The following is a 12,971-nucleotide window of genomic DNA, read 5'->3' on the forward strand; positions in this document are numbered from 1 at the left end:
CCACGTTACTATTCAACATTCATGATTTTTGCGCTTTTTCAAAGCTATCTGAAGCTATGCAGAGTCCTTCGAATGCTGTTCGATTTTTACTGATAATGGTTAATACACCAAACTCATATGACATTCAAATAGCACGAATAGTGGCTTCACGCTTCAAAGCGTCGACAAATTTTTGTTTCCTCAAAAGCGCACAGCACTGTTAAAGAATTACATTACAGATGTTGGTAATCTAAACCTGAAGAAATTCTTGTTAATATGAATAGCAAGAATACCTAAGACATAGGAACATGACTGATGAAAGACAAAGGTCACTAGGTTGGTCAGGTAAGGAAGTAATAATGACCATAATAAGGAGGTTCAACTTCCTAAGCCTAAAAGATTTATATTGTATGCAACCAAACCAAACATGACTTTTTCATCGTATGTGAGGTAGCGTGGTGAAATCATCTGCTCGTCGAAATTATGAAAGTCAAGAAACGGGCATTTTTCCCCAGGTTTTGGAATTTTAATCGAATTTTTTTTTGGGGGCTTAACACCTTTCACGCCCATTAAAGAACACATTTCTGTGTGTATAATACAGAAAAAAGTTGATTAAAGGCACAAAAGATGTAAGTTTTCAGTTTCCAAGGGCTCTCCAGCTTAGGAAATAACTCAACTTTGGCGGCCATTTCCTTGCTAATTTTACCTCTGAAACCAGGCGACCCCCACCTCCTTCAATCGCCAATATCTTGACTTGTATTCAAGACACAAGGATATTTTTTCATCAAAAGCAAGGCAAAATGGACAGCCTTTAAGATGATACCAATAACTCCATATGCCCCAAAATTGACAAGTGCCTGATTCCACCGCGTCATGACACATATATGAAACATAAGACCAACACTGGCCCTAAGATCCTCAGAGCTGAAGTTGAAAAAGCAAAAAAACATTCACCAGCTAGCAAATCATCAGGAGAAGATGGGGTTGCTGCAGAAATGATTCAGGGCTGCCTACCTCAAAGTTCTCATTTCAGGAAAATTCAGGGTCAGTTTCAGGTATTTTGGCTCAAAATCAGATAGTACAAAGACAAAGAAGAAAAAAAAAAGAGATGATCGTTGCGCCTGTACACATTTATCATCGAGCGGAGCTTGTTTTTCGTTATATTCAATAATTATTTTTTGAAAACTTGTGTTTGCATGTACATATGCACATGTGTGTGTGTGTGTGTGTGTGTGTGTATGTGTGTGTTTGTGTGTGTGTGTGTGTGTGTGTGTGTGTGTGTGTGTGTGTATGTGAGAGAGAGAGAGAGAGAGAGAGAGAGACAGAGACAGAGAGAGAAGAGAGAGACAGAGTGTGTTTAAGTATACAATGTGTTTGGGTGTGCATACAATATCCCACCCAGCCAGGCCATCAAACTTGCTAGAGACAGGAAGCTCTTTCTCCCCTCGACGCCCTAGAGGTACAAGGGGACGGAAAAAGTAAAGTAAGTAAGGGAGTGCATAAGTTAAGGTGAACTGTGTTTATGAAATTTTTTGTTGTGGACTGTTGTTCAAAGTACCTACCAATCACTATTGAATGTGGAATGGAGTGCAGAGTGACTGCAAAACTGACTTCAAAACCCCTCGCCCATACCAATAGAAACTACATTAATAAATTTTCCAACAATAGCACAGGGCACTGATAAGTCCTGTGTGACTTTAAAGACAATTTTAGAGAGGAAAATTTTTCGGTCGCTACCCAGATTCGAACTCGGGACCTTTGAATGAGAGGCGAACATGTTAACCTCTTGGCCACGAGAGCCCCCAGATCCAGTTTAAATCAGTTCCAAGATATCATGGTACATAGGCATCCAACATAAGAACTCTATGCCAAACAGCGCTCTTATCATAAAAAATTAGTTTCCAGATTTTATCCTCCAGTATCATGGCAGGCAGTTCAAGTTCAAATGCATCTAAAAAAAAGATGTTTTTAATTTTTCCTCCAGCACAGGCCCCCAGCAAGGTACATTGGGGAGTCGGGGGCGAAGCCCCGGAAGAAATGGAAATTCAGAGCTTTCCGAGGGTTGAAAATGGCATTTCTCTATTGCCACTATTCAACCAGTCATCGCTTCATTGACAGTAGGCTGTAGGCAAATCCAGGAACACCAATCTTGACAATACAATCATCAAGCCTGTACTTCAATTTTCCTTCATTTACGCACTCGATAGTCGAATGTAAAAACCTCAGAGCACCACTTCCATTTAAAAAAAATTTTAGCATCAGTTTCTTGCACCGCAGTCTTATCCTGCTGCCGTAGAATCCTCAAAACGGTAGGCTACTGACCAATTCTCTGTACCTAGACGGCAGTGGTGGGCGGATTTGGGATTTGGTTTTGGGATTTGCTGGTACTTAATGTGAGAGAAACTACCCAAAACCTGGAATCCCAAATCCCAAGAAAGTATGAAACAAAACAAAGTTTTGAAAAAAATGCTGGCATAATTTCTATACTGAAATATCTTAAAATGATATTCAAATACAACAAAACGTTGTATGCAACACTATAACTGGTCTCTCAAAAAATATGCTAGTTGATCAACTAAAAGCTGACCACACGGACTTGTTTCACCTCCAGCTACGACAATCGAATAAACTGAAATCAACTTACAGTGCAAAGACGGGTCCATTGTATTAACTCCTACTCACTTGGCTGGTAACTGGTACTGGGATTTGTGATTTGCTCTGCGCGCGCAGTACTTGCAGCCAGAACAGTTACCTAGGCCTAGTCGCCTCTCACTCTCCCACTACCAGTACGAAAGCAAACGCCAAATCTGCGGCTGGGGCGGTTGTGACGACAGGCCTAGGTTATGAGAGAGAGAGAGAGAGAGAGAGAGAGAGGTTTTTAGATCTTTTTATTGTCTTCTGGGGGGGGGGGGGTGTGAATCCCGTAGTTTTGACACCTTTATCGGTATGGCTGTAAAACAGGCCCAAAATCGGTAACTACTGGAAAAATTGGTACATTTAGGAAACCCTGAATGATTTAACAGAGTTTGACATAGAAATTCTGACAGACATGTTCAGAATACATCCCAAAAGACCTCCTTAAAAATCTGAGTTGCAACTTTAAACATGCTTAACTGATGTCAAATCCAAAATGCAGCAGTTTTTTTCAACATGTTTTTACCACTTATCAATTCATGCACACAAATTCAGAGTAGGCACAGAAGCACACACACCAAGTGCAGAAATACAGATCCACAAACCCTCCTCCCAAACAAACACACACCCACATTATACCTCCATCTGTAGAGATTCAGCAAGACCTCGCAATGCATACTTGGAAGCAGAGTATGCAGAGAAACCAAACAAGCCCGTTTGACCTGCCTGAGAGGACACAAACACGATACGTCCAAGACCTCTCTCTTTCATGCCTGGGAGAATGGCACGCGTAGCATGAACTGTGCTCATATAGTTTATGTCAATCATTTTCTGTGGAGAGAAATAATACAAGAATTATAATTACTCAAAGAACCACTACCAGTGAATTCAGACAAGCTTGCATTAGGATTTAACAAAAACCACAGAAATCTCCCCCAAAATTGAGGGACTAACTATGAAACCTGTCTTGATCAGCACTTGCTTCAGCAGCCCTTAGAGAGCAACAATGGGTTTTTTAAAACTCTTTAAACCACATCGGACGCTGGGAGCGTCCTGCGGTAATAACCCTGTTCCCCATTGGACGTTGCCAGCGTCCGATACTAGTGACAACTATTTTGTTTTATTTAGTGTTAGTTTTTACTTGTTTTTCGGAACTATTCTCGAACCAAGTTTTTTAGTAATGGCTAAGCCTTTGTTTCCAACATTCAGAAGTTGGAGACAAGCTTTTGGGGTTATAATGAGACATAGTGCACCAGGTTTAGGTGACTGTAGAAAAAACTCAGGGAAACGGTGGAAAAAAACTCTGGGTTTAAAGAGTTAAAAAATACATTAGACCCACAAGCTGCTGCTCCAGAAACACATCCTCAACTACTTTTAATAAATCTCCAACCATGAGAAGCTAGAAGAAATGGACCATCCTATGGTTTGTTTCTTTTGAGTTGAGTTAAGAGATGCACACAGACACAATATAATGATTATTTAATGCAGAGAAATAGACAGGCAGATAGATAGAAATAACAGAGGAAAAGAAAAGAAAGACAACCTACCAGTGGCACCCTAGAACCATCCACAAAAAGCATTTGGTGACCACCTACTATGCAATCAGTTCATTATAAAAATACCATGATACCTACGTCAGCCATGTGGTCATGAATAACTCAAATAGATTTTTATCTGTTAGCTCACACCACTTACAAAATTCACTGAAAATATCAGATTGCTGTCCAGCAATACTAAAAGTACAGACAAATCTGCCCAAGACAACCACACATTGTCAAAGAGAGAAGTGGTCATCTTAGACTGACCCTCCTCTTAGAATCATTATAATACAGGCAAAACACAAGGGGGCAAGTGGGAAGTGGCCGCTTGTACAGGTGACTGTATTAGACAGGTGGACGTTTGACCTGATAAAGGAATGCTAACCAGAAAAGATTTATTATAAGCACGAATCACAACAGTACAGACAAAGGGCAGCTATTGCAGCTACATCTCAGGAAGCTAATGGTCAAACATTTACAATTACAATCCAGCCATATTGTATAACTAAGGGCTGGAGACACTACTCCAATACTACTTTATACCTGACAGTAATTTTCTCAAGAATCCACTTAAAACTTGTGGCATTGAAGACAATGCTTTAGTTCAAACGGTTACTACAAAATACCTTGAAATCAGACAAGGGAACTTCATCAAATCTGCCAGGACTGGCAGTTCCAGCACAGTTGATCAACACATCAACTGGGCCAAACGTAACCTGGCTCTGGAAAAAGAAACCAAATAAATTTCTGAACAGTTTGCTCTTAAAATACTCAATTTATTTCCAAACAAGTCTGCTCCAATTATGACATATCACTTGAAGTGGCCACTGTTCTATAAATAGCATCAACTTCCTTCCATGTCACATGTGCAGTTATAATATAGTGACAAACACTCAACCATACTAAATAATATGGTTCATGCTGACAAGTAAATGTCTTTCAGTGGCAATCCAAAGAGATTTAAGCAATATAAGCGATCTGGGAATTGACATCCCAACAACCAGTTTGAACATATGAACCAAACTTAGCATCTTTCAAAAAGGATGTTCATAACTGACAGGTAAAAAAAATTGTTAAAATGGGAGTATTTAATACAAATTAGTTGAAGTACTGAATACCAAACTAACAGGGGTATAAAATACAAACCAAAAGAAATTCTGAATCATATCTAAGATGTTTTAAGGGAGATTGTAATGATCTTTAAAATTTTGTAGAGATGATTGGAAGTGGTAGCATAAGGAAAATCTGCAAGGGAGTTCTTGAATGGTTTGAAATAAAGGACACTCAATGTCATTCTCTTCAGACATGACGACTACTCCTCTGTGCAGCACAACAAACTTTAAAAGAAGGGAGCACAAAACACTGACCAAGTTATCACAGCAAATGTTTGCAAAGTCATTACTGCTGACTGTAAGGAGTTCAACCTTGGAGCGAAATGAGAGGAATTTTAATCGTCTTTTACATCAGCTGTGACGAACATTTTATTTAAGTTATAAATGCACACAGGAAAATATTCTTGTCACGTAAAGAGAATTTCAACAACCAGCTATATCAGCATCCTTTGGTTTATCCATTTAGACATATTTAATGACATAAGTTGGTTAGGGATCCACTGAGTTTCGTTAAACATAGGATAGCATTCGATTCCTAAGTTTGAATTCAAAAGTTAACGACAAAGAGTTTTGATGTATCATAAATAGTCTCCTTGTAGCTCCTTCAGTTGTCAAAATAAGCAAGCATATACGCTGCTCCTGATTTTCTTTGAATGTTTTTCTTCTTTTACAGGCAACACAGTAAAAAGTAGGAGGATCACTGATTTATCTAATTTTATTATCCCTTCTAGCACATTTACAGATTCTGAGAATTCTTTATTAAAAATCTGGCCATTCACAGATTTTAAAAACCTGAAACAGCCCTTAGGCCTAAAAAATCTGAGCTGCGTCAAGACAAAAGTGAATGAACTAATTATTGAACGTTATTCTTTACATGAAAAAGTACATCTTTATCGCTAATTGAATTTTGAAACATCCATGGTTCTGTTTGGTGTTCTGTTCACCGCTTACTTCCTGCTTCAGCCTTACCTGGCCCCAAAAAGCACACCCGGCGAGTTGGTAGTTAGGCTAGTCTTTTTATATAACAGGAATTTTAACGCAAGTAAGAGTCGAGGGCTGACTTGCGAACTGCACTAAGCTGTCAGTCTGTACCCAACTGCCCCTCCCCCCTCCCTTTTATTCCTTTCTCCGTTCTCACCCCAGCCCAACTCTGAGTTCTAAAATTAGTATTTGACATAGTTTCTCGCTTAAAACAGTGCACTGAGAATTGCGATTGGAAATTGTTGAGTGCTTGCTTAATTCATTGTGTATGCGTTAAGTGTATAGTAGGCCTATTGTTTCGGATTCTACCTAGACTTAGTCTGCTTGGGACAGCGTCAGTGGTGTGGTATCAACTTGGTTCTGTTTCTTCAGACTACTATAAATCAGCTCATTAACATTATCATTATGTACATAAGAATTTTTAGTGGAAGGGGACCATGTTCCCAAGGGATCCAAGTGTGTTTGTGTGTGTGTGTTGTATTTTGAAAAAAAAGGGGGGTAGCAAAGATACAGGTATAAAATGTGTCGCAGTGTGTATGTGTCTGGGAGGGCCATGCGGGGGAGGGGTGGGGGGTGAGAGGAAGACCAAAGGGGTTGGAGGTTGAGGTAAGGTTTGGGGGGAGAAGATCAATATGAATGATAGCCAGTCAGTTTCACAAACCACGAGCCGCCCCTGGAGACAGGCATGAGCCATTATTTGAGTAAAAGCAGATGTAAACGTTTTAATTGGTTAGAGTGAGAAAAGGCTGATCTTATCTTGGGGAGTTTTACTGTAACATTTTGCTTTTTTAAGTTTGAATAGAAGAATAGCAGGATTCCAAACAGAAATGAAGGGTGGTTAGATTTTGGGTGTAGCCCACAGAGTATTCTTATCAAATCAAAATACCTCTTCAAACTTCTTTTTCACAGAATCATAATCTGCTGACAGATCCACAGAAACAGTCTGGACAATCTGAAAGGAAAACAGAGAGAGGAATGGACAACAGCGCTCCGCTCAATATTCAGTACATGGCAAATCACTTATTTTTTGTCAAAAGATATCAGGCATAAGCAATGTTGACAGCCTAAACAATTATAAAGATGAAAAGTATAATAGCAAGTGACAGGTGAAAGAAATAAACCTCAACTCAATTAAGAGGACTGAAGACCATACCTTCATGTCGGAGAAAAAGGGCAAAAATTAAACATGTCTCTTCTACTCTTAGCCCCAATGGTCTGTACAGAGTTCCAACAGAAGCAAAACATATACATCACCGCATCACTTTTCGCCCGATTCTGTTACTTTTAGTTTGTGTGACTCAGCAGACCACCGGAGTTCCCCGGCTCGAGGTAATGGGGTTCATGAGCCCTAAAGCGACTTTGCCGGTGTCGGTTAAATAGTTCGCATTTTTGTCTATATTTGAAACAATATAACTTCTTCCCCATCCCACGCAGCAAACCATTACACAGAGGTACTAAAAGCTCAATGTCTTGAGATTTATTCTGCATTAGAATGGTTAATTTCTGTGCCTTGGTTTTTGTTCTAGACAAGTGTTTGTAGAGTACCCAATTTGTCCTATTTTAGTTACACACTTATGAATAAAAGACTGTCTATTTAAAAACGGCACAACGGATCTCTCCAAAATATGTGTTAAACTGACAATGGGGAATCCCCCTGCTGCAACTAAAATTCCACTGTTGGTGCACTGTGACATACAGACCCTAACAGGGACTTCGTATTGTTTTTCAACAAAAAAAACAACAGATAAGTTTAAAAAATTCATAATTTTTAAAATCTTCTCAATGTTAAAAATACCCCTTTCAGTCACTAAACAATCGGGTAGCTCTTGTAAGCCAAGTATCACATTCAATAAAAAATATAAGTTCTTCATTAGTGTGACGTTGAACAAAGAATGCTTATTTCAAGAAACCATTACATACATGAGATTTAATCAATTACTAAGACTCAGTCAAAAAGAATGTTCAACCTTACAGCCTTTTAACATAAAGCAAAAAAAAAAAAGGAAATAAACAATGAAAGAAAATGTATTTACCTTTTCTTCTCCAGGTGCAAGAAGAGCTACTTCTGACTGGGCTTGGTCTAGTTTAACCTGAGAGTTAACCAAAAATTGAATGAAATTTCAAAAAGCTCAGTGCATATTCGACAGTCATGATTCCCAAAACACACAATAGATCCAAATGAGAATTTTCAAACTGTCAATTTTTGTGCATTTCTGACTGTGATGCATTGTTTTATTGGTTAGGCTTGTTGGGTTTTTTTCTCAGGCTGTGAACGTATCAGAAAGAAAATTTGCTCAAGAATGTAGATCGGTTTTTAACCCAATGAACCTGTGACACCTATATATCAGTGTGCAAGTTATTTGCCCTTGCCCCAAAGCACTGATATATCGGTGCCTGTTCGTCTACCATAGAACAGTAGAAAGCCCCACATACTCAATAAAAATTAATAATAATAATAATAATAATAATAATGAAGATCATTTCTATAGCGTCCACTCCCGTGTAAACACAGCTCTAGGCGCTTCACATAAATGCATGTACGAACAATATTCACGCACGCGAACGCACGCACGCAAACAAACACACACAGACTCACGCACACATGTGCACACACATGCACGCCAAAAACACGCGCACACACACACACACACACACACACACATACACATCTACTTGCTTATCACACGCGCATGCTTACACATCGTTACGAAATGAGCACATACAGATACATAACAAAATAATATACACAATGCAATTTGCAAAATACATAAATGGAAACACAGTCATTTACATAACATTGTACTGAACATGAATCTACTGACATAAAACTGATGTCATTAAATGTGTTTTTAAAGACGTTTTAAATTTAGACTCAGACGTTGTATGTCTCAAGGGTTGGGGAAGAAAGTTCCAAACTGATGGAGCGAGGTGGGCAAATGATCTTTCAGCTAATTTTTTACCTCCTTCTGCCCACATGAGAATTAAACTAGCATGCACTTACTGAACATGCACTTAGTGAACATGCACTTAGCAAACAGATTTTCAGGCATATATATACATATATTTATATGAATATATGTATACATGTTTAATAATATATTTTGTATATATATGAATATATATGTGACACTCCCGGTCAAAATCAGTCATATGAAGGAAATTTCAAAATTTAGTTTAAGTAATTTCCTAAAACTATCAGCATTTCACTACAATTTGAAAAAAAAAATGCAGTAAATAAGACAATAGTTGACGAAAATATGGAACTGTTAAGTATGCAAGGTGCAGAAACACGAAAAGGAGAAAATGGGCTCTGAAGTTGAGGAACATGTTTCCATAGCAACGTGGGTCTTAGAATTGAGATAGAGTCTTAAAATTTGGCAGTTATCTTGGCTATCCCACTGCAAGGTAACACACAGAAGTAAAAAACTATTCATTAACAGAAAAAAAGCTTATGGACAAAACAAAATTTTAACGAGAATGGTCTTCACGTCAAATGAAACAACAAGTTAGCATTGTAGACCCTACGAGCTACCAGAAACTAAATTTTCAAAGTAGCTGTATGTCAAATTTATCTGTTCCCGTATGAAAAGCCTGTGTCTCCTGTGAATTTTGGTACCATATTTTTATATCTCTGTCAATTTTTTAGAAAATGGCAACTGTTTTAATTTAATATATAATCGAATATTGCTAACTGGCTGCAACCCAATGTTTGACAGATAATAAAAGAGTACCAAGTGTCCCAAACATATCCACAGTAACAGAGTAAAATCACTATAACCTAGAAAAGGAGCCTAATTTTTTTCAAGATCAGTATTTTATTGCCTCAAACACGATGATAATATGTCATTATTTCGATTTAAAAAAACAACACTAGTGAGCGTTGTCCCGGCCAGTGCCACACCGGTCCCCATGGCAAGGGAGTTGGCTCTAACTGTAGTGTACTGAGTGCTCTCAGAGTTTCCCCGGAAGGGTTGATGCAAAATAATTCCAAGCCAACGACTTTATTCTAATTACCTTTTTGAGTCTGTATTTTACATAATTGGTGTTAAAAATGATCTTTGAAAACTTGTACGCTTTTTTAAAGGCTTTCTATTAAAACGCCAAAGGCCAAAAATATACCAGCAGGTCAAATGCTCGAAAGGGTTTGAGGTCCAAATTCCTTTATCTTGTCATCCAAGCTCACAACAAACCATACACCTCCAAAATAAATCAAAATAAAATATTTATAGTCGATTATAGTTGTTTACTTTGATCTTAAATAAAGCAGAAGACATTTAACTTTCAATAGATCAACAACAAAAAATTCATGGAAAGTTACCTTTTAGCCTTTCGAGCCTCGTAGCGCCAAATAGCATATTGTGTCTTACGACTGATTATGACCGAGGCGGACAGATATTATATATATTATATATGCAAATACTGTTATTTATTTTCACTCATTCCATCATGGCAACAAGTAAAATAAACCATATTATGTAGAAGCTGTTGGCATAGAGAAACAGATCTCTGTTCTTAAGTTCAGTCTCTCAACCCTTCCCTGCAAGTAGGGTATTAGTAAATCCACCTGCTCTACACTACAACAAGTGTGACCAAGAGGAGGGGCAATCCCTCTCATGGTGGAACAGTACATCTATGCTCAGAACTTTGAACAGATCAGCTGTGTTCAATAGTTATAATAGTATACTTTTTAAATGTCAAACTTACACAAAGAATCTTAAAAATAATTTAATATAAACATTTTTCTCACTCACTTGATCTCTAGCAACAAGAGTGACCCGAGCTCCAGTACGAACCGCCTGGCATGCCAGGGCTTTTCCAATGCCACTGGAACCACCAGTGATCTGTGGAGTGATTCGGCATGATTAAATTTGTTTGTTTGTCAACCTGGTGGTTCTTTTCTCACATCATGACAAAGTATCTGGTCAGATTCAGGTAATTTTCATTTCAAGCGTCTACCCCCAAAGAACTAATCTGTTCCAGATGAGGGCAAAACTCAAAGACAAATACTATACCTTGAGAATATTTTAAAAACACTTTGGAAGTAGAAAGTCAAAGAAATGGTGGCCTTTTTTGCACAACACTACCAGGGAAAAATGTGTAAAAGTACACACAAAAAAACCACTATATACTGTAGTAATCATTTGTCTTACCAAAAGAATTAATCTAAGAAAACTTGATAACAATCTTTCTTTAACTTCAGGCACATGTCTATGTACAACAACAAAAAAGCCATGCTCTGTCTGGCATAGTCTTGATTCTCATGTGAACATTGCTTCCATGTGTTGGGCTAAATTAAACGCAGTCAAATCTACCTTACCTCTCTAGACAGAAATCTGTCATAATGAAATCTCCCCGCTACCCCCTTGATATATTCCTAAATAATTACCGCTATAAAAAACCTGCTCAACCCGGAAAGGGAAAGAGTGATTCCTTTCCCTCAAAAGCTTTTTACCAAACACGGAAAATGCTTTGCCCACTCAGCCCTGTGTAAAACTTCCAAGTTTAGTTCCATCGGCTCTAACTTTTAACATTTGGTCAGGGTGGTGTGGGTGTGAAACCTCAAATCTTACACAAGTGGCGCTCCTACATGTGTCCCTTTTGACCAGTTTATGTAATATCCACCCTCTTTTGGACCAATTGAACAGGGTAATTTATTTCGCAAGGTAGTAATCAAGCAAAAGAATGATTAGAGTTATAAACAGCATTGAATACAAGTTTGTCATTGAGAGTAAGAAAAGTTCAATCTTCCGAACACACTTGATTTTTTAGAATGCTTTGCTCTGCCTTGGGAATCAGAGACATATTTAGAATAATAATAATAATAATAATAATTTTTTGGTTTTAATTGACATATATATATAGCACTCAACCCTGAATAAAGTACACAGGCTCTGAGCACTTTACATTCAGTACAATACAACAGTAACATAAAACGTGTTCTGACCAACAGAAAACCTCTCTAAATATTCATCTAATCAATTTAAAAACAGAAATGACTTCAGCTGACATTTGAATGAATCAAAGGATTTGATCTCTCTTAATCTACTGGGCAAAGCATTACAGATTTTGGGACCTTGATATTCAAATGCCCTTTCACCCATTATTTTAAGTTTCATATAGATCTAGATGGTAAAAGAAATTTCTTTTTGTCCACTGGTGACCTTAAACTGCGAGTTGGAATGTAGTCTCAGCAGATTTGATAAATATGATGGCGCAGTATCATTCAAGCATTTGTAACATAGAGTGGCCAACTTGTACATAATTCTTTTCTCAACAGGCCCTAGGTGGCTTACCACATGTGGTTGGGGAATGACTCACCAGTGCTTGGTGCTCGTTTCCTCATGTAGGCCAACTACTGATTACCATGCCGTAGAGCCTTAATTTGTTGGGGGGGCTTTTTTTTATCAAACAGCCTTCTTAAAATTGAAAGCATGCACTGGCCTCAACTGTGCCCTGCATGATGGAAGTTATCACAGACACTCTCAAAAAGAGTAAATGAATACTGATTGATTGTAGGAATGAAATTTTATTTTTCAATCTTTTTAACGAAAGACCATTCATTGTTGAAATTTTACAGAGTAATTTGCTTTGATTTGCATACAAAAAGGAAGAAATATTGAACAACACAAGTCAAACTGACATTTTAGAGGGACTATCTCTACACCACCAATTTGAAGGCGAAGTGGCTAGACGGCTAGACTGAAAGTCTAGCCGTACTTAAGTACGG

At 38.0% G+C, this 12,971-nt stretch overlaps 1 protein-coding gene across 1 annotated transcript in view; it reads right to left on the reverse strand.

Moving 5' to 3' along the window:
* Positions 1–12,971, reverse strand: part of LOC101846597 (3-ketodihydrosphingosine reductase) — a 33,981-nt gene that overhangs the window by 12,241 nt on the left and 8,769 nt on the right. The window contains exons 2-6 of the mRNA XM_005103598.3: positions 10,996–11,085; positions 8,278–8,334; positions 7,131–7,196; positions 4,778–4,873; positions 3,253–3,444 (exon numbers count right to left, since the gene is read on the reverse strand). Coding sequence (XP_005103655.1) covers positions 3,253–3,444; positions 4,778–4,873; positions 7,131–7,196; positions 8,278–8,334; positions 10,996–11,085 — 501 coding nt within the window. The remainder of the gene's footprint in view (positions 1–3,252; positions 3,445–4,777; positions 4,874–7,130; positions 7,197–8,277; positions 8,335–10,995; positions 11,086–12,971) is intronic.

The sequence above is a fragment of the Aplysia californica genome, unplaced genomic scaffold, assembly GCF_000002075.1.
Source record: "Aplysia californica isolate F4 #8 unplaced genomic scaffold, AplCal3.0 scaffold00381, whole genome shotgun sequence".
Lineage (NCBI taxonomy): Eukaryota > Metazoa > Mollusca > Gastropoda > Aplysiida > Aplysiidae > Aplysia > Aplysia californica.